This window comes from Herpailurus yagouaroundi, unplaced genomic scaffold (assembly GCF_014898765.1).
Source record: "Herpailurus yagouaroundi ecotype Mexico unplaced genomic scaffold, PumYag 77, whole genome shotgun sequence".
Classification (NCBI taxonomy): domain Eukaryota; kingdom Metazoa; phylum Chordata; class Mammalia; order Carnivora; family Felidae; genus Herpailurus; species Herpailurus yagouaroundi.
This window is the reverse complement of record NW_024412388.1, coordinates 17,947,216-17,967,549: the sequence shown is the minus strand read 5'-3', so window position 1 is coordinate 17,967,549 and position 20,334 is coordinate 17,947,216. Positions and strand designations below refer to the sequence as shown.

The 20,334-nt window shown below is 54.2% G+C and overlaps 1 protein-coding gene across 1 annotated transcript in view; it reads left to right on the top strand.

Moving 5' to 3' along the window:
* The window catches only part of MYOM3 (myomesin 3), a 33,671-nt gene that overhangs the window by 11,393 nt on the left and 1,944 nt on the right, over positions 1–20,334 (top strand). The window contains exons 10-29 of the mRNA XM_040464921.1: positions 1,020–1,141; positions 1,555–1,742; positions 2,002–2,128; positions 3,145–3,323; positions 6,226–6,340; positions 7,324–7,480; positions 8,162–8,271; positions 9,480–9,524; positions 10,456–10,592; positions 12,719–12,863; positions 12,977–13,036; positions 13,448–13,515; positions 14,302–14,412; positions 16,141–16,228; positions 16,765–16,803; positions 17,047–17,155; positions 18,309–18,472; positions 18,706–18,742; positions 18,933–18,955; positions 19,686–19,741. Of these exons, the coding sequence (XP_040320855.1) occupies positions 1,020–1,141; positions 1,555–1,742; positions 2,002–2,128; positions 3,145–3,323; positions 6,226–6,340; positions 7,324–7,480; positions 8,162–8,271; positions 9,480–9,524; positions 10,456–10,592; positions 12,719–12,863; positions 12,977–13,036; positions 13,448–13,515; positions 14,302–14,412; positions 16,141–16,228; positions 16,765–16,803; positions 17,047–17,155; positions 18,309–18,472; positions 18,706–18,742; positions 18,933–18,955; positions 19,686–19,741 (2,080 nt within the window). The remainder of the gene's footprint in view (positions 1–1,019; positions 1,142–1,554; positions 1,743–2,001; positions 2,129–3,144; positions 3,324–6,225; positions 6,341–7,323; positions 7,481–8,161; positions 8,272–9,479; positions 9,525–10,455; positions 10,593–12,718; positions 12,864–12,976; positions 13,037–13,447; positions 13,516–14,301; positions 14,413–16,140; positions 16,229–16,764; positions 16,804–17,046; positions 17,156–18,308; positions 18,473–18,705; positions 18,743–18,932; positions 18,956–19,685; positions 19,742–20,334) is intronic.

Here is a 20,334-nt window from a genome sequence, read left to right as displayed (position 1 = left end):
TTTAACATCTTTTTTTTTCCCCAGTTTTATCGAGAGATAATAGACATACGTGACTGTCTGTATAAGTTCAAGGTAGACAGCATGGTGGTTTGATTTACGTATGTTATGAAATGATTGCCACCATAGGCTTAGTTAACATCCATCATCTTCTATAGGTACAATAAAAAGAAAAATCATTTTTCTCGTTGTGATGAGAACTCTTAGGACCTACTCTCTTAACAACTTTCCTGTATATCACACAGTGGTAATAACTGTGGTCCCCACATTGTGTATTACATCCCGAGTACTGATTTACTTTATAACTGGAAGTTTGTACCTTTTGACCACCTTCCTCCAACCTTTAAAAATCTTAATAACTCACCATCCAGGGTGCGGGCATCACTCTGGAGGCAGAGGCAATAATCTTTAGGCATGAACTGGCCCTAGGGGAGCCGGGGTGGCTCAGTAAGTTAAGCGTCCGACTCTTGATTTCGGCTCAGGTCATGATCTCACGATCCGTGGGTTCGAGCCCTGCATTGGGCTCTGTGCTAACAGTGCGGAGCCTATTTGGGATCCTTTCTCTCCCTCTCTCTCTACCCCCTCCTGCTCGCTCTCTCTGCCTCTCTCTCAAAATCAATAAAAAATATGCTTAAGGGGCACCTGGATGACTCGGTCCGTTAAGCGTCCAACTTTGGCTCAGGTCATGATGTCACAGTTCGTGAGTTCAAGCCCCGCGTTAGGCTCTGTGCTGACAGCTCAGAGCCAGGAGACTGTTTTAGCTTCTGTGTCTCCCTCTCTCTCTGCCTTTCCCCCATTCACACTGTGTCTCTCTCTCTCTCAAAGATAAACATTGAAAAAAATTTTTAATAAAATAAAATAAACTTTAAAAAATTAAAAAAAAAACAAACAAACAAAGAACTGGCCCAAAACCTCAGATCCTACCTCTGGTGGCCACTTAGCCCACAAGATTGTTCTAGAAAGTTCAGGGACATCTGCAAGTTGTTTGACCCTCCCTGAAAGCTTACACATTTCTCTTCCAGGTTTACGGTCCCTGGGCTGAAGACAGGGAAAGAGTACGAGTTTTGTGTCCGATCAGTCAGCGAGGCTGGGGTAGGTGAGAGCTCAGCGACCACCGAACCCATCAGGGTCAAGCAGGCTCTGGGTAAGTCCAAAGGGCAGGTCCAGTCTGCATGTCTCCTGGGGGCAGCCCTGAGTGGGGCAGAGAGTGGGGGCTTATCGACCACATCTTGGAGGGTCTAGTCCCAGAGACCAAGGGGGCGTAAGTCCTCTGAGGGGAACTAAAGCTGACCCCCCCCCCCCCGCACCGCCCGGCCTGTCCGTTGGGGGGGAGAGGGCAATGGCGTGAGGCCATGGGGCAAAGGTCTCACCAGCTCTGAGGCCCAGCTGCCCTCTAGGGAGTGGAGTCAGGATTACTGGCAAATGCTGTTGGCTAAATTAGTACCCCAAAGCAAGGTGGGCATCCACTGGAGGACGCATGTTGGCTCCCTCGGGCCCCACTGCCCAATGTGGCCGCCCCTAAGGAAGCGGCTGTCCTCACCTCCCTCCTCCCCGTAGCCACGCCATCTGCCCCATATGATTTCGCGCTCCTGAGCTGTGGGAAAAATGACATGGTCATTGGGTGGAAGCCCCCCAAGCGTCGTGGAGGCGGCAAGATCCTGGGCTACTTCCTGGACCAGCACGACTCAGAGGAGCTGGACTGGCACCCGGTCAACCAGCAGCCCATCCCCACCCGGGTCTGCAAGGTAAGCCTGGAATGTGGCCACCGCCTCGTGTCCTGGCCTGTGCCGGTGGAGACCAGAGGTCACTGTTAGAGGTCCTGAAGCCAAGAAGGCCTCAGGTTCCCTGGACTCAATAATCTGGCTAATTTTCAAATGCAGACTCACTTGACCAACCTTGTTTAAGCCCCAGGGACTTCCTGCTCTGACCTCCGTGCTGCCCCTGCCACACCCCTTCCCCTTTTGCCTCAGCCTTGGCTTTCACTGTCTGTTTCTGCTCTTCAAGATCAGTAACCTTCGTGAAGGCCACTTCTACGAGTTCCGTGCCCGGGCGGCAAACTGGGCAGGTGTTGGCGAGCTGTCGGCGCCCAGCAGCCTGTTTGAGTGCAAAGAGTGGACGATGCCCCAACCAGGTGAGGGGTCTAAAGATGCCGAAGCCCAGCACCTGCCTTCACCCCGTCCCCCAAATCCAACCAGTAGATGGGATGGGTGTCACCAAGCTTTCTGTGCATCCAAGCTTGCTCTGTTGGCCCCAGACCTCAGACCCCTGGTCCCTTCCACCAACAAACCCTATAATCTCTGACACAGACAGTCTTAACCTTACCTTAGAGGACCCCTGACCTTGGCCATCAACTGGCTCTGCACCCTCCGCATAAACTATCCCCTAGCTCAGCACACCATCTGAGCTCTGATTTTGGCCGCAGGCCAATGTCAGACCCCAGAAGCACGCTGTTAAGGTGACTGACACCCTGCACGCCGTTCCCCACAACCCCGTTAACTTTCTCTCAGATGAGCCCCCACCTCCTCCCCAAGAAGGAAGGATCGCAACCTTCCATCATGCTGTTCAGCTCAGTGCTGGTTTTTATTTTTAACTAAATGGTAGATAATTAGTATGCGTGATGCTTTAGACAGTAATTATGAACAACTGATATTTATTGGGTACTTACCATGTGTGGACAGATCCCACAAGTCATGCCATTCATGCTCACAGCAACACTAGACTATAATAATTACCATTATCTGTATTTTATAGATGAGGAGACAGGAACATAGGGGTTGAGGAACTTGAGCAGAGGCCCCAAAGCCTGAAGCTGGGGCCCGAACCCCGGGGATCTGACTCTGGGGGTCATGCCGTAGCCCCTACACTAATCACTGAAATAGCAAAGACATTAGAAGGGTTACTGCTGCCTGGGATAGGGAGGGAGAAGATCGTGGATGCTTCCGGAAGAAGTGATGCTGAGCACATTTTGAAAAGTTAACGCTCTCTCAGGCCCAGACCAAGACCAAGTTTGTCATGAAGCCAAGTCCTACCAGGCCCCCACTATGCCCAGAGCAGGCGCTTCCAGATTGACAAGGTTGATGACAGATCTACCGGCTCGCTGCCTAGCTGGCTGGCTGGCCGACTCCTCCTCTACCCCACCTCCCACAGGCCCCCCGTATGACGTGCAGGCGTTCGAGGTGCGGGCCACCTCCCTGATGCTGAAGTGGGAGCCCCCCCTTTACACCGGGGCTGGGCCGGTCACAGGCTACCTCGTCAGTGTCCAGGAAGAAGGCTCTGAACAGTGGCAGCCAGTCACCCCAGACCGCATCTCTGGCACCCACCTGAGGGTGAGTCCCCTGCCCCTTCACCCCCTGCCCCACCCCGAGCCTTCCCTGCCACTGAACATAGCAGGACTACAGAACACCGGAGCTGGGATGACCCTCAGAGATCACTGCTCTCACTTAATGTGAGCACAGGACCAGAGATGGGGAGTCGCATACCCAGGGTCACACGGCAAATTGGCAGTCTGACCCGCTGGCCGGTTGCCTTAAACTGCTCCAAGCTGGGCAGACTCCTCCCTAAACCCTCACTCACAGTCATCCAGGTATGTCAGCATTGGATAGGCCTTTGGATTGCAGAGAAATAATTAAGCAAGTGCACAAAGACCTATACAGGCAAAAGTTGGAAACAACTTAAATGTCCATCGGTAGGGGGTTTGCTTAAATCAATCAGTGTATCCTTAGCGTGTAATCCTGTGCCAGGTAGTAGAAAGGCGATGATAGTTTAAGGAGTGACAATAGTACAAAAAATGAGGTGTACCTACATGTATGTACTGACATGAAAATAGATCCATCATCTGTGGCTAAGAAAAGCAGAATACAAAGTAGAATATTTATATGTTCAGTAACATACTATGTATATATATAATATTATACATTAACAAACATATACATAGATATATATTTCTCTCTTTTTTTTAATGTTTATTTTTCTTAGAGTGCACGTGGGGGAGGGGCAGAGAGAGGGAGACACAGCATCCAAAGCAGGCTCCAGGCTTCTGAGCTGTCAGCACAGAGCCCGAGGCAGGCTTCGAACCCACAGACTGCAAGATCATGACCTAAGCCAAAGTGGGATGCCTAGCCGACTGAGCCACCCAGGCACCCCAGTATTTCCTAATTTAAATGAGAAACAAACTCTAAACTTTTTGGATAAATAAGAAATCTAGCAGAATCATTGGTTTTATTCACCTGTGATGGTCATTGGAACTTCCACCAACTGGCCAATATTGGACAGGCCAGAAAACAAAGTGTCAAGGAAGCGTTCTCAGTGGGCACAAATCACTGCCTTAGACAATCCGTCAGAATCCCAGACTTCCCGGTGCCTGAGGCTGTTTCCACACACCCAGCGCCCATCTCTGCAGCCACCAAGTCCCCCCGGGGCCGCCTGTGTTTGAGGAACATTTGTGAGGATAGTCCTGTGACGTGGACTAGATTCTATTTTCTGGAGCTCTAGGGAAAGGAGGAATGTCTCTTCCCCAACTCACTTTTCAAGACCACACATTAGCGTCCCATCAGTTAGCACCAAGAGAGAGGGAGGCACGTTCACGGTGCCCCAAACAATGTGGAAAGAATGCGAAACTAACAAACGTGGCGCCTGTCGTGTTTCTACATGGTTTATGTGCATTTCAAAGCCCAAATGGAGTGTTACAGAGTTGTTATTTCTGGTGCTCGCTTCGGCAGCACCTATACTAAAATTGGGACCATCAGAGAAGATGAGCAATGGTCCCAGCACGAGGACAGCATGCAGATTGGCGAAGCCTTCCACGGGGATTCTCTGGCAAAGCGAGGCAGTGTAAAGGGACTTCTCTGGTCATCGTCCAAGAAACCTTGTGCAGTGTTAGATCTAGGATCGGCTTCCGCTGGAAAGTAAAGCCAGATTTGTTTTGGGGAAAAAAAAAAATTGTTATTTCTGGTCGTCTGTGGGGGTGGGACTGCCAGGAGAGCTTAACCCTTCATTTTACATTCTTCTCTATTGCTTTAATATTTTCCCAGCAAGTGTGTCTTTCTTTTAGAATCAAAACAGTTAAAACCTTTCATTTTGAAACAATAACCGTAAGGCCACTGGAAACGAGCGGGGAGGACAGGCCTTGGCCAGTGGAATGCTCTGCGATTCTGCAGTTTCTGCCCCACGGGGTCAGGCCCCCTGCAGTAGAGTCGGCCAGCGCCGAACAGCTGGTCCCAGAGAGCCACACGAGAGGGACGGTCCTTCTGCCTCCCCACGTAGCTTGGCCCAGGCCAGGCTGGGCAGGCCCTGGTGACTTGGCACCATTTTTGCATTGTGAGTGGTTGGCCATTTACTGAACACCTCTTGGTGCCTTCTTAGTGCCAGGTCTGGAACCGGATCCTAGACACAAAGAACGAAATAAGCCGCGGTCTTTGGGCAGCAAGCAGTTACCTTACTGTGTATTGTATGATTGAGGGGGAGGCCCAAAGGGATTCTGGGAGTTCCAAGGAGGAAGGTAAGAGACCCTTCCTGGAGTCCTCGAATCTGCCCGAGCTGAGCTGAGTGGTCAAGGATGAATTGGCGTTGGCTAGACCAAGAACAAGGGGAGGGCTTTGCAGGCACAGGGCTCAGCAAGGACAAAGGCAGGAAGACGTGAAACGGGAAACCGATCAGGTGAATCTGGGCACCCGGAGGGAGTCATGGAGTGAAGGGGCCACACGGAACGGCAAGAACACAGAAGACACAGAAGGCTAGGGCCAGATTAGGAAGATGTTGCGCTAAGCATGCTAAGCATGATCAGACCGGCATCTTGGAAGGACTGGCAGAGGGGAAGTCTGGGAAGAAGGATCTAGAGTCAGGGACACCATTCGGGGAACTGTTGGACTAATCCAGGTGAGGAGAAATAAAGCCTCAATCAGGGCCACGGCTGGGACGTGGAGAAGAGTAGCCACGTTCAAGAAATGTTGGGCAACCGTGAACTCAGCGATGAGAAGTGTAGGGCTCAAGAGAAAGCTGTCAAAGGTGATCCCCAGGCTTCTCTCTGGGGTGATGGATGGAGAAGAGATGGGGTGCTTTCTTGTTGAGGCGGGTGATGAGTTAAGTGAGCAGAATTCAGTAATCCCAGTGCAGGAACCCACTGCAGACTGGGACTCGGGAGAGTGGGGTGCTCCTGGCCTGCCCCCCACCCCAGGGCGAGTCTTTGCTGTCCTCAGTGCTCACCCTGGCCCACCCCTCCACCTCCCCCAGGTCTCTGACTTGCAGGCGGGAAAGAGGTACAGGTTCCAGGTTCAGGCCGTGAATTCAGCGGGTCCGGGACAGCCATCCATGCCCACCGACCCCATACTCCTGGAAGACAAGCCAGGTAAGGGCAGGGGGAGGCGTGGGCACCACGAGGCCGGGCTGTGCCATCAGGGACAGGCAGAGGTGAGCGGAGGGTCAGGAGGAGCATGCAGATGTGCGGCAGGAAGGGCCCCCTCCCACCGCCACCCTGCACATCATCCGGCTCCGCCTTTCCTTCTTGCCTGTTTCTCGCCCACTCCCCACTCCTGCTCATTTCTGTGGGACCCCAAGATACGAACATACGTTTGCTTCCTATTCGATGGGGTTTTCCATTCTTTCACGTGCCATATGCATAAACTCCCACAACTCCTCGTGGATATTTAACACCCAGCTCCATCCCAGATACCACACGAGGCTTTGTCGCTCTTGCAACCACAGCTCCCGAGGTCCCCTCCTGCCACACACGCCAGGTGCTACACTAGGTCCTCACACGGCCCGGCCCTCCCAGCAGGCCCCTGGGCGAGGGATCATTGCCCCCACTCACAACTGACTCTGCCGTGGCTCAGAAGTTAACCGGTCCGGTCACGCAGCTAGCACATGACGGAGTCACTTATCTCTGCGGCCTATAAGCCACATTCTTTTTCCAGTCTTTCAATTCTCCGTTCATTCCACAAATATTTGGTGATGCCCACACTGCACTGGGGACACAGGGCCCCTGCCCTAGCATGGGGGAGGGGCCGGACGGATGTAAACAAGGAAAGGATTATGCGAAGGTGATGACTTAAAGGGGTGGTAAGTGCTGTAAAGGAAATGAACAGGGGGATGGGGTGGGGCGGGGCTTACTTTAGCCAGGGTGGTCAGGGAGGGCCTCTCTGAGGAGGTGTGACATTAGAGCTGAGAGGGAGCTGATCACACAAGGCCTTGGAGACCCGGGCAAGGAGACTGGGGTTTATCATTTTATTCGAGCGCAAATGGGCAGCCGTGGAAAGGGTTAAGCAGGAAGGCGAGTGACTTGGGTTTATTGCTTCTCAACGTCTGGTGCCCTGCCTTGGGTCCTGCCCTCAGATGCCCGAGAGATCGAGGTTGGTGTGGATGAAGAGGGCTTTATCTACTTGGCTTTCGAAGCCCCCGAGGCCCCTGACTCGTCAGAGTTTCAGTGGTCCAAGGACTACAAGGGCCCGCCAGACCCCCAGAGGGTCAAGATCGAGGAGAAAGCTAACAAGTAAGTGAGGGCAGAGGGGCGGTGTAACTAGTCCACAGGTCCCAAAGGCTGTCAGGTGAGTGGGGAGAAGTTCAGGGGCAAGGCCACCGGGGGGGGGGGGGGGGGAAACGATAATGGGGCTGGGGGGGGGTGCTTGGTCTCTCACCAAGGACGCCGGCTGCCACCTTAGGTAGAAATGAGGGGACGATGCATTTAAGGGCAAAAATGGCAACATTCACTAAAGATTCTTCTTCTGCAAGGAATTGCGCTGCCAAGGAGATGCTAAGCACGTGGTTTCTAGCCTGGGTGCTAGCGGCTTGCTCTCGAAAGTTCTCTGGGCTCAGCGTCCTCACGTCCTCACGTGTAAAAAGAGGGGTTGGGACCAGAGGTCAAACGTCCCCATGTCTCACTCGCCCACCCCCAGCAGCTCTGGCTTCGGCCCTGTCCAGATGATGGCTTGAGCCCTGGGGGGCAAGAGAGAGGGCAGTGTGGCCAGTAGGAAGACCCTGTGCCAGAGAGCCTGGCTAACGGGGCCATTGAAGGTGCCAGGCCAGAGCTACCCTCGGCAGGGCACTCCGGGCGGGGGGGGGGGGGCGCAAAGGAGGCGTGGCCAGGGGTGGGGCTGGGGTGCCGGGCTTGCAGTTCTCAGGCCTCCAGGGCACAAGGCTCCTCACCGAGTCTCTGCTTTCCTCTCTCCACCAGGTCCAAGGTCATCCTGAAAGAGCCTGGCCTTGAGGATTTGGGCACCTACTCAGTAGTGGTCACCGATGCTGACGAAGACATCTCGGCCAGCCACACGCTGACTGAGGAAGGTAATGCCCCTGCCCCACTGCCACCTCCCCCAGAGAGACAGGCCCACATCAAGAGTCCCGAACACAAATGTCCCCAGAGGCTGGCAAGGAGCAACAAAAACTGATAAAGCAGCGATTTCCGGAGAAGTAGGCCGTCACCCACCCATTCAGTCAGCCAGTCCATTGACGAGTATCTGTGGAGCACCTGCCATACTCCAGACACTGTCCTGGGCACTGCGAACTCAACAGTCAAAAATCCCTGCTCGGCAGAGTTCACGTTCTTCTTGTCTCTCTTTCCCTTTTCTACTTTTGATAAAAAGCAAAGGTACCAGAATTATTTCACCTCCTTCTGTCGCCCCAGAAATACCACAGTGCAGGGTGAGGGCAAATTGCAAATGGCCGCTGGTCTGAGGAACCAGGACAATAGGGAGCAGCGGGGACTGTGGCAAACCAGAGAGGGGATGCTGTGTCTCAAGGGTCAGCCACGTTTGATGGCTTAGACAGAACTGGAGCCAGTGCTGTTGACGGACAAGACTCCGGCTCCGCTGTCCCCAGAGTACGAGGGGCGACGGGCTGCCGTCTCCCCGGCTGAGTGCTTGCTCGTGAGGCCCTCTGATTTTGTTAAGATGCAGAAGCCACACAGGCTCAGGTTCCGAGTCCACTTCCATAATCTGCCGGCTGCTTGATGTGGAGCAAGCCACGTCGCCTCTCTGGACCTCGGTTGGCTGGTCTGCAAAGGGAGATTATAATCCCCGGGGCTGTCCCAGCAGAAACAATGTTATGCGGATACAGTCAGGTGATTGACTGTCTGCAAACTAAAGCCACCTTTGTTTTCACTTTGCCATGAGTCGAGACTCACCATACTCAGGGCTCTGGGGCTTACAAGGGAAAATGAAGTGTGGGCCCCACCCCGGCCACCAGTGGGCCTGTAGCGGTCAGAGGGGACAGTAGTGCTCACCCCACAGCGCTGTGTGAGGACGGGTGAGGGCACGCGGAGCCCGGCACAGGGTAAAACTTCCCCGAGGAGGTAGCATGCCTCAGGTGGCCTACAACACTGTCCCTCACCCTCACCTCCTGTGTAGCGAGTGACTCCAGGCTGGGGGGGTGGGGGTCTCTTGGGACTTTCACCCAGCACGGGACGCTATCGGATGGCTCCCATGAACCCACTGGCCCCGGGCACTTCACTCTCCTTGTTTTGTTTTGTTTCTCCTTGCGCCTCCCGGTCCCAGAGTTGAACAAGCTGAAGAAGTTGAGCCATGAGATCAGAAACCCAGGTAGGCTGGGCCCTCGGGGGTGTCTGGAGCAGAGCTGACTGGGGCCCAGCAGAGGGGACAGAGGACGGGAGCATCACGGGGCTGCAGGGTTAGAGGCCCAGGGAGTCTGCGGTCCGCAAAGGAGAAAAGGGAGGCCAGCAGGGCGGGAAGGGAATGGAATGCAAAGGAGGGCAGAGTAGATGGCTTCGTCCTCTTGTAATTGTTATAATTGGCTCTTCCGTCCTGTGGACTTTGGATCATCTCAACCTCCGCCCCCTTCCGTTGCTTAGCAGTAGCGTGTGGTCCCCGGAGCAGGGGTCACACACCTGGGTGCACCTGGGAGTCACCCTGATAACTTTTAAAGCCCCAGTGTCCAGGCCGTCCGTGCCCTAGACAAATCAGAACCTCTGGGGCTGGAGCCAGACATTCGCCTTTTTAAAAATCCTCAGGGTGGGGCGCCTGGGTGGCTCCATCGGTTAAGCGTCCGACTTCAGCTCAGGTCACGATCTCGCGGTCTGTGAGTTCGAGCCCCGCGTCGGGCTCTGGGCTGATGGCTCAGAGCCTGGAGCCTGCTTCCGATTCTGTGTCTCCCTCTCTCTCTGCCCCTCCCCCGTTCATGCTCTGTCTCTCTCTGTCCCAAAAATAAATAAACGTTAAAAAAAATTTTTAAAAAAAAAATTTAAAAAATCCTCAGGGATCCAGTGCCCGGCCAGGGTGAGAACCATGGCCTCAGATCCCTAGGGAGATGGGACGCTTCTCTGAGATGAATTGCATCTAGAGGGACTGAATGTGGAAACCGTTCCCGGACCCCCCTCCCAGCGGCGTGGCCCTCAGACTCTTGAAGCGCTTTGCCTGTTAAATGGCCAGGGTGTGCTCACGGTGGGGGCTGGTCGGGAGTGGAGAGGGGAGACGGGTGCCCCACCCACCCCCTTTCGTGTCCTCCGCCTTCCAGTGATCAAGCTGATCTCTGGCTGGAACGTTGACATCCTCGAGCAAGGAGAGGTGCGCCTGTGGCTGGAAGTGGAAAAGTTATCTCCCGCCGCTGAGCTGCATCTAATCTTCAACGAGAAGGAGATCTTCAGCTCACCGGTAACCGGGGGCTCAGACTTCTTAGGGGAGGCGCCCCCCGCCCCGCCGTCTGGGACGCGGCGTCTGGCGGGGCCAACAGCACCCCCTAGTGGACATTTCAGGAACGGCCACATGCTTTGTCACAGCGATGAGATGGGGGTGGGGACACCTGGTGGCTAGGGCCCGCCAGTGCGAGAAACACTCCCACGGATAAAGACTCTCCATCCCCCCCCCCCCAACTTTTGACTGTCCTACTAGACGTTTTTTTTTTTTTTTTTTTTATTAAAAAAATTTTTTTTCAACGTTTATTTATTTTGGGGGCAGAGAGAGACAGAGCATGAACGGGCGAGGGGCAGAGAGAGAGGGAGACACAGAATCGGAAACAGGCTCCACGCTCTGAGCCATCAGCCCAGAGCCCGACGCGGGGCTCGAACTCACGGACCGCGAGATCGTGACCTGGCTGAAGTCGGACGCTTAACCCACTGCGCCACCCAGGCGCCCCAACATTCTTAAGATTAAAAACCTACATTCACGCTTACAGTTCTCTGAACCTAGACCCTCACCTTGTGATACAAAGTATTTGTGCAGTTTTAATATACACCGAATAGACAAGTTACTCCGTTAGCCACCTGACCCTACACTCTTTCGTTCATTTTCCTGTTCTTTTTTGTACAAAATGGCTTTTGATCTTTTTGCTTTACCGAACTTCTCTTAAATTCAAACCAGTTCATCATAAATCCGTGCAACAAGACAGATTATCACTGAGCATCTACTATTGAAATGCATATGATTTTTATTTCTTCTTCGCGTTACAGTTGTGGTATAAAAAAAAAATCACGCCTGTCGATAGATTGTATTAGATTGAAGCATGAGTTGCCCACAGTCAACTGTTTTTACAAACATGGCAATTTCAGTCTCAGGAGAGATTCGATCATGCTGCCATATTGTTTGCAAATTGCATTTTCAGATGGCAAAGTGGGCATCAGACAATATGTGTTACAGAAAGGAGCACTGGTTCTGACAGAGGAGAATCTGCTTAGGGCTGGATGTCGGGACTCCTACCTGTGGGCTGTGTGCCCTTGGGCAGGCCTCTGCACCTCTCTGTGCCTCCGTTTCTTTATCTGTACAACGGGGCTGGTTGTCCCGGGATCAGAAGAAGCAAACGAGAAAATAGACATGAAAGTTCTACACAAAGATTAACAGCGACCTTGGCACATGGTAGAGGAAGTGTGAAAAAGTCTGCCCTCTTGAGTGCATGGCATTGGGACTATTGGTTGTCCCTACAGAAAAATAAAACTATTCGTGAGATCGAGCCCCGCGTGTAGAGTGGGACTCTACACTTACAGTGTGCAGGGCCTGCTTCTGCTTCTCTCTCTGTCTGCCCCTCCCCTGCTTGCACTTGCTGTCTCTCAAAATAAACTTAGAAGAAAGGGCGGGGGAAGCACCTGAGCGGCTCAGTGGTTAAGCGTCCGACTTCCGCTCAGGCCATGATCTCACACTCCGTGAGTTTGAGCCCCGCATCCGGCTCTGTGCTGACAGCTCAGAGCCTGGAGCCTGCTTCGGATTCTGTGTCTCCCTCTCTCTCTGCCTCTCCCCGACTCACCCTCTGTCTCTTTCTCTCTCAAAAACATAAATAGACATTAAAAAAATTATAAAAAAAAAAATAAAACTGGATGGCTCCCTCAAATCATACATACAAATAAGTCCAGAGAGAAGACAGTCCTAAATGTGGAAAATAAAACTTTTAAAACCTGTTAGAACGTGACAAAATGTAAATGAGTGTTAATTCTGGGTAGCAAGCACACAGGCATTTTTTATGTTATCCTTTAAACTTGTATGGGGATTTGTAGAAAATGTGGCACAGGGGGTTTGGGCTTATTATTAATTGCCGTTAACTCAAGTACCCAAGACTCTCCTGTGCCCGCTGGGCCCCAGGGTGTTCCCAGGGCCGGTGTGACACAGCCCGGGTCTATAGGAGAAGCAGAGTTACCCAGGGCCTCCTCCCCAGTCTCTGAAGGCATCTAACTCTGCACATATCGCACCCCCCACCCCTTCAAGTCCAGGTACGCCCTGATTTGTGTCCCACAGTACCAATTCCCTGGGATAGGAGAAGGGCAAAAAAGATTCTCCGGCTTTATTCTCCCCAGAACCGCAAAATCAATTTTGACCGAGCGAAGGGCCTGGTGGAAGTGATCATCCAGAACTTGTCGGAGGATGACAAAGGATCCTATACTGCTCAGCTCCAGGATGGAAAAGCCAAAAACCAGATCACCCTGGCACTGGTGGATGACGGTCAGCGGCGCCCTGCCCGCCCCACACGCCCAACCTGGCCTCTCAGCTCCGGGGCCTGTGTCCATCCCCACGCTCCTCCCGGCTCACAACTCTTCCTCCCGATGTGTTCACAGATTTTGACAAACTTCTGCGGAAAGCGGACGCTAAGAGGAGAGACTGGAAGAGAAAACAGGGTAAGAACTGCTGGGGTGAAATTCAGAGGCCGTGGCCACCAAGCCAGCGGTCAGTGCTGGGGACCTGCTAGGGACCTGCGGGACGGGTGGGCTAACAGGTCCCTCAGCCCCACTGGGTCCCCGAGGGAGGGCCACTGCAATTCAATGCAGCTCTGTCCCGGTGCAAGAGCAAGACACAGAGCAATACCCCTGAGGGTCAAGCCCAACCCTGAGAGTGACACCTCCTTAAATTTGGCGCACCAGGCACCTCTCCTGCCTCACCTCCGTCCCTGCCTTGGTGGCGGCAGAATCTGAGGGACCTGTGGTCTCTAGCTGCCCCTCCCCCTCGGGCTGCCCCCCATCTCACCACCAGGTGGCGCCCTGGCGGAGCCTGGAGCTCTGACGGTGGGCGTGTTTGTTTTGTGCTCGCAGGTCCGTATTTCGAGGAGCCCTTGCAGTGGAAGGTCACGGAGGACTGCCAAGTGCTGCTGACATGCAAGGCAAATCCCCGCCCCTGCCTCCAGCCCTGCCCCCCCCCCCCCAGTGCGGGGAGCATGTGGCTCGTCCCCCCCAGCCCGGTGGCTGTCCTTGCCGCTTTCCCAAATTCCTGTGCTTGGCTGATCCCAAGGAGAAGTAGCCCCAGGAAGACCAATGTAACTAGAAAACAAAGCTACTCCCTGGAAGAGCCCCAGGAGCCAAATTAGTGGGGGTCCCACCAGCCTTCAGCTAGATCTCCCAGCTGTTCCAGGAAGGGGTTCTGTGGGGCCAGGGGGGCCAGGAGCAAGTGAGGGGTCTATATATGGAGGGGGATTCCCTAATGTTTGTTAGTAGCCTTGCCAGACCCTGTGCTCAGCACCCATCTGCCTCACAATCATCTGTGAGACAGGCGTGGGTCGGAGAACAAGTAGAGAAACAGCTCAAGACCACGGGGTAGGAGGTGAAGTCTGGAGCGCGGTTTTAACGCAGTCTGACTCCAAGGGTGGTGCTCCTTCTCAGCACCCTGCAGCCTCTTTAGATGCCCGGAGAAGGGTAGGATCTGTAAGACGCACAGACGCTTACAAGGAAACATAGAGGAGAGAAGAGATCAAATCCAGAATGTGGAACGAGCACAGGACATGAAGGAAGGACTAGTTGAGATCCAAGAAGGAATTAGCTACGAGCGAGTATGGGGGTGAGGGAGACGCAAGTGTGTAGGAAAAAAAAAGAGAGGGAGAGATCTGATGAGTTGAGTTCTTACTTAAAAAGAGAAAGCCTGAGAGAGTCTCTTCATTCCCTGCCTCCCTCAGGCAACCAACACCAAGAAGGAAACCTGCTTCCAGTGGTTCTTCCAGAAGAAAGAGACACCGGACGGTCAGTACGACCCACAGACTGGAGTGGGAATCCTGTGCATCGAGGAGGTAGGTGCAACCCCAGGTCTCACACCCTCCAGGCAGCACCAGGAGCACTGGGCACGCAGTCAAGAGCACTGGGCACGGAGTCAGGAGCGGGGCTGGGACCAGGATGAGGCCAGTGAGACACTCACTTCGAGCACAGAATTTAAGGGGCACTAAAAACTCAGCAATCAAGATAAATAACATTTCACGCAGTATTTTTTGAACCAAAATTAATGCAAGGAAAAAAAAAAGTCCATGGAGGGGGAAATAGAAACATTTTAAGTAAAGGCAGGAACAGCGATACTAATATTGCCTTTTGTTTGGATTGCATTTCTGGCCCCGCCACTAGCGGTGTGACCTTGGGCTAGTCATTGTCCTCTGAGCTCAGCGTTCGTCTGTAACATGAATGGGTCAGAAGGGACGCTCAGTCAAAGATTTGTTCCTGCCCCGACCGAGAGTGTAGGATTCAGGGCCGGAAGGCGATCGCTGTGTGAGGCGGGTCTGGGCAGAGCAGAGCTGGCCTGAGGCTTCGTTCTCCAGCCCACTTGGCCTTCAGAGGGTGGGTGGCCTGGTTAAGATGGAAACACAAGGCCTGTGCTCAAACCTTCGATGCTTCTCTGCCCTGCGGCTGGTTTCTGTGGCCTCACGGGGTGCCACGGAGGAGTGGAGCAAATGTGAGTTTGCTGACCAGGAAGGGAACAATGACTTCAGGGTCTTCCCCCAAATCCCGGCCAGGATGATGCCACAACCGGCCTTTGTCGCCACAGCGCAAGCTCCTGGCACAGGGCTCGGTGGCAAGTAGGCGCTTCGTAGCTCGCGAGGCTTGTTGTAATAATCGGTTGGATTATCTTTGGCTTTCTGGCTTCCAAAGAGTTACCGCCCTTTGTAGCGACAGCCCATGGCCAGGGCGAGGATTATGCCACCATCTCACAGGCGAGTAAATGGAGGCTCCGAGGGGTTAAGTGCAAAGACACAATCACCCTCCCCCGCCCCCGGTTTGGCTGGGACTTTGGAGCCTCCACTGGGGGAGGAGGGGGCCAAGCAGGAGAGGTCTGTTGGGGTTCAGCTCTCCAATCCCCAGGTTAAGGGTTGTCTCTGCCTTGGATTCTGCCTCAAAACACACTATGGAGAGATGGTCGGAGTGGGAGAGACCCTTTGAGGGGGGACAGGGAAGCCGATAGTTCTCCCAGGGCCCGAAGGAGATGCTGTGCAAGGAGAGGTCACTTGTGACAGCTGGACCTTGCTTCAGGAGCCCAACCCAGGCTCTTGCTTTGCTGAGTGTCAGTTCGGGCTTCATTTGGGGTTGACGAGCACGCGCCAGAAAGGAGCCCCTTGTCCTGGCCAAAAGATCGCACGCTTCCTTCTGGAGAAGTGCAGAGGGGTCCCTCCAGCGGGGGCCTCCGGGGAGCAGGGCAGCTCAGGTAACCCTGCAAAGAGAGGTCCTCATGTCCTTCTCGGTGCAGCTGCCTGTGAATCTAAAGGTGGGGTGTCTGCTTCTGCCCTCAGTTCCCCCCCACCTCCCGCTACCTGCCCCCCGGCCCAGACCAGCCCTGAACTTGGAGTCAAAGAGCTCCAGAGGTAGAAGAAACCTTAGAAATCACCCATTCCAGATGGGTAAACTGAGGCCCAGAGAGAAGAAGAGTTTTTGCCTGCGATCACACAGAGAGTTAGGGGCAGGCCTGGAGCCCAGGCTGATTGGCACTCCTTCCAGAACCTATGCCAATACCCTCATGCTCTCATGCTTCTTTCCAGCTGTCCAAAGAGGACAAGGGAATTTATAGAGCAACGGTTTCTGACAATCGAGGGGAGGATGACACCATACTGGACCTCACAGGTGAAGGTAGGAGCTGGCGATGTGAGAGATGGGCCAGGAGGACCCAGGGATCACACAGAACCACAAGATGTGATACGACCTGTAGGGTAAAATTTATGAGATCACCATATCACTTGGGGCAATAGAGAAGCTAAGGGACCTGCCCAAGGCTGCACAGCGGGCGGGTGGCAGGGACCTGGTCTGCGATACCGAAATCCGGGTTCTCTGCAGCATACCGCCGTGAGCCTAGGCTTCGAGACCCGAAGCCGGAGTTCACCCCTCCACCCCCTACCGAGCCCCAGGCTCAGTCAACCATCAGGCTGGTTGACTCAGCCTCCAAGAAAATTGTCAGGCTGCCCTATTTGTCCTCCGTCCGTGGTGCCCCCCCCGTCCCATCAATCAGTGAGTGCCCCAGACCCAAGCCAGTGAGGGGACATCCTGTGGAGCTCCCTGTACCCTGAGCTGTTCATGAGGTCCACCAGGCTTTCCCAGGGACATGCCTACCCCTGGCACATCCCTCGAAGGACCCTATGTCAGCTGACCATCTCTCTGTCTCCCTCCAGCCCTGGATGCCATCTACACTGAGCTGGGCAGGATTGGTGGTAAGCAAGCCCCCCCACCCTTTTTTCAGCCCTGTCCTGATGCCAAATAGCCTCCAACTCACCTCCAGCCAGCCTTGGCTGCCAGGCATGGGTTTAGTTTCCAACCTCAAAGATCGACGGAGAAGTTCGTACCTCCTCACAATGCTGCATTTCCCCCACCGCACGTGTAGAGCAGGGGGGGGAGCTGGCTGGCACCCAGATGTGCTGCCCAAAGGGCCTTGGCCTTCTCCTTTGCCTCCCCAGCCCTCTCTGCAACCCCGCTGAAAATCCAGGGGACCGAAGAGGGGATCCGGATCTTCAGCAAGGTCAAGTACTACAATATCCAGTACATGAAAACCACCTGGTTCCACAAGTAAGTTGGCCTTTCCCTAGAGCCCTAGCCCAGCTCTGGGGGTGGGGGAGGACAGACAGCATCTGTCCCAGAGCCCAATCCCACGGGGTTGGCAGAGACAGGGTCTCTCACTAGTCACGCTGTGCACAGAGAATCAGGGATAGGGAAGAGCAATGAAAGGTACAGAAGGGAGGTTCCCCAGGGAAGGTAGGAACCCTGGTGGTAAACCCATTTTTCTAGCACATCCATGGCCACAGAAGCATCATTGTCTTAGAGAAGCATCTTGGAAGGATGCAGAATGAGGGAGGACCAGATGGTCGGGTGGGTCACGGCGCCTTTGTGGGTCTTTGCAGCCTTAGCAAACTCAGGCAGCCAGGCTGAGGGGATAGGTGCAGGCAGAGGGATGTGTGGGGCTGACAACGGACTGCGTGCCAGGGCCAGAAGGCAGGATGGGTAAGTTACCCACAGAAACTCAGCCGGGAGCTAAGGGACTGCAGACAGTTTGAGAGCATTATTTTCCCGGTGCTGCTTACCATTTGCATGCCTCAGCCTTGTGGAGCAGACATTGCTGCACTCATCCTATGGAGAAGGCTAGACTGACTTGGTCAAGTTTGTCAAATGAGTGAGGTCAAAGCCAAGGGCTCCTTTCCTAGCCAGAGTTTCTGAGCCCTGTGACCAGGTCCACAGGTGTCACTTCTGCAACACAACATTGAGGACATGGACCGGGCATCTCCAGGAATGAAATACAAGTAAAGAAGGGAAGGAGTCGATATGGTTTTTAAGGACTAGGGAAGGATGATGGTGGGAAGACACGCTGGGAGGGTTTAAGCTGAGGAAAATGAAGAGGTGAGGAAGTGATCCCCGGGGGTGGAGGACGTGGGGATCACTGACCCCAGAGCCCCGTTTCTTTAAGGTCCCAGGCTGAAGGACACATCACAAATACAGACTCAGCACTGGAACATGGTTGATGTGCCATGAATTTGCTGAATGAATGAATGAACGAATGAATGAATGAATGATGGATGGTCAGCCCACAGATCTGGAAACAAAACCCCAGGAGAGGAGTTTTCGGGGGTGGGGGGGTGCCTGTAGACCCCTAGCCAGCCAGCACTGACGAGCAGGGCAGCACTGACGGGCTGAGCCGTGTTCAACATTTCTTTGCCCTCATATCCAGAGAAAAACGCCTGGAGAGTGGTGATCGGGTGAGGGCTGGCACCACCCTGGATGAGATCTGGCTCCACATCCTGGACCCCAAGGACTCAGACAAGGGCAAATACACCCTGGAGATAGCCGCCGGGAAGGATACCCGGCAGCTCTCAACTGATCTCTCGGGACAAGGTGAGCTGTCCATCCGTCTGTCTGCAGAGAAACCTGTTTAGAAAATCCTGTGGTCTTTTGAGGGCAGGGGACTCCCATCTCGCCACCCAATCCTGGCACCGCCCCGAGAGAACACAGGGATGGGAAGACGGTGGAGGAACAGGCAGCGCCTAAGCCCTGTAACCTGCAGGCCACAGGGGCCGAGGCTCTGACGCTCCCCCCCTCCCCCACCTCCCTCTCTTTCCTTCTGGCAGCTTTTGACGACGCCTTGGCTGAGCACCAGCGGCTGAAGTAAGTGCCCCCTGCATTTCTTGTGTGAACCATCGGCCCCTTGGGGTCTGGCACGAGCTGGGTACAGGACCCCTTCCTGGGAGCCTCAGCCAGCTCTGCCTTTCCCTCATGGCCCCCTCACCCCCACCCCGGGGAAGGCCTGTCCTTTAACAAATGGAACTCAAGCCTTTTCCCCATTTCTGTTTTTCAGAGCCTTGGCCATCATCGAGAAGAGTAAGTCCACTCGTATTTCTGTTATTTTCACGTCTGAGTTTGGGGCAGCTTCCCGTGAGTTCGTGCCTCCTGGCAGGGCTCTGAGGTCCCAGCTCCCCATGGGGTCTGTGTGGCTGTGGGCGGCAGGGACACGACGGCAGATGGATGGATAAGGGGTCCACGGACGCCTGATGTGTGGGTGTGGACTGAGCAGGTGCAGCAGCCGGGGCCTGAAAGGCAGGGATAGACAGGAGGGAGGCTGGGCGGGCTTCCCGGGTGAGGGGTGAGGGCCGGGGAGGGGACGGCCTTAAAGCCGAAGCCGGTTCTGCCTGTTGGGGCACTGGGGCCTCCTGCAGCCCAGGACACAGCCCCAACCCCAGAGGGACGTGAATTGGCCTCTGAGCAGCAAGGATGCCACCACCAAGTCCACACACGTTATCTTCATCAGGTGACCCCGGCCGGCCCGTTCCTCCGCCCCAGTTCTGGAGGCGGAGGGGCACCTCACTGTCACCTTCAGGCACCACCGGTCATAAGGGTGACTTCAAGTCAGTCACAGAAGCACAGCGTGTCCCTATCTTCTGTTTGTGAAGGCAAAGAAACACATAATACAGACTTAATTTCTACCCGAAATGATGAAAATAGAGAAAAGAAACGTTGCTTAAAAATAAAACCCCTGCTCTGTGGAACCTGATCCCGGGAAGCAGCTGGCAGGAAAGCACTCATCACCGAGGGTCTCTCTTTTCCCTTCCAGATCGTGCCAAGGTGGTGAGGGGCTTGCCAGATGTAGCCACCATCATGGAAGATAAGGTACTGACCAACCCCCGCCCGTGGCCCGCAGTCCCACGCTATGCCCCCTCTCATATCCATTACAGATCTTGATACAAGGTAGCACCGTGGATTCAAGAGCCGAAGGAGCCGGATCCACCCGAGTCTGGCCGAGTGACCACAGTCACTGGGCACGTGTAGTATAAGGAGAGACACTGAGCCTAGTGTCGGACCCGTGGGGGTGCTCACCCCACCTCTCTGGGTGGCCCTGGGCGTCACAGCCTTCTGTCAATGAACTTCCATTTCCGTAGGAGTTCTACTTGATGATCCCTAAAAACCCCTCTAGACCCGAAAATACCCAAGTCTAGTGTTCTAGAAAATGATCGTTAATGTTTGCATGGTGCTTACTTTGTGCCAGGCACTATTCCATTACGTGCACGTACTTCAGTCTGTTTAACCATCAAGGCACCACATGAAACGGGATTATTCCTAGTCCCTCTTTGTAGCTGAGGAAACTGAAGCCCAGAGAGGTTAAGGGACTCTCCTAAGGTTACACGGCTCGAAGGGGCAGGGCTGAGATTCAGAGTCTGCATGTGCCCAGCTCCCCACTGAGTGTTTGACTGTTAAACTGTAGC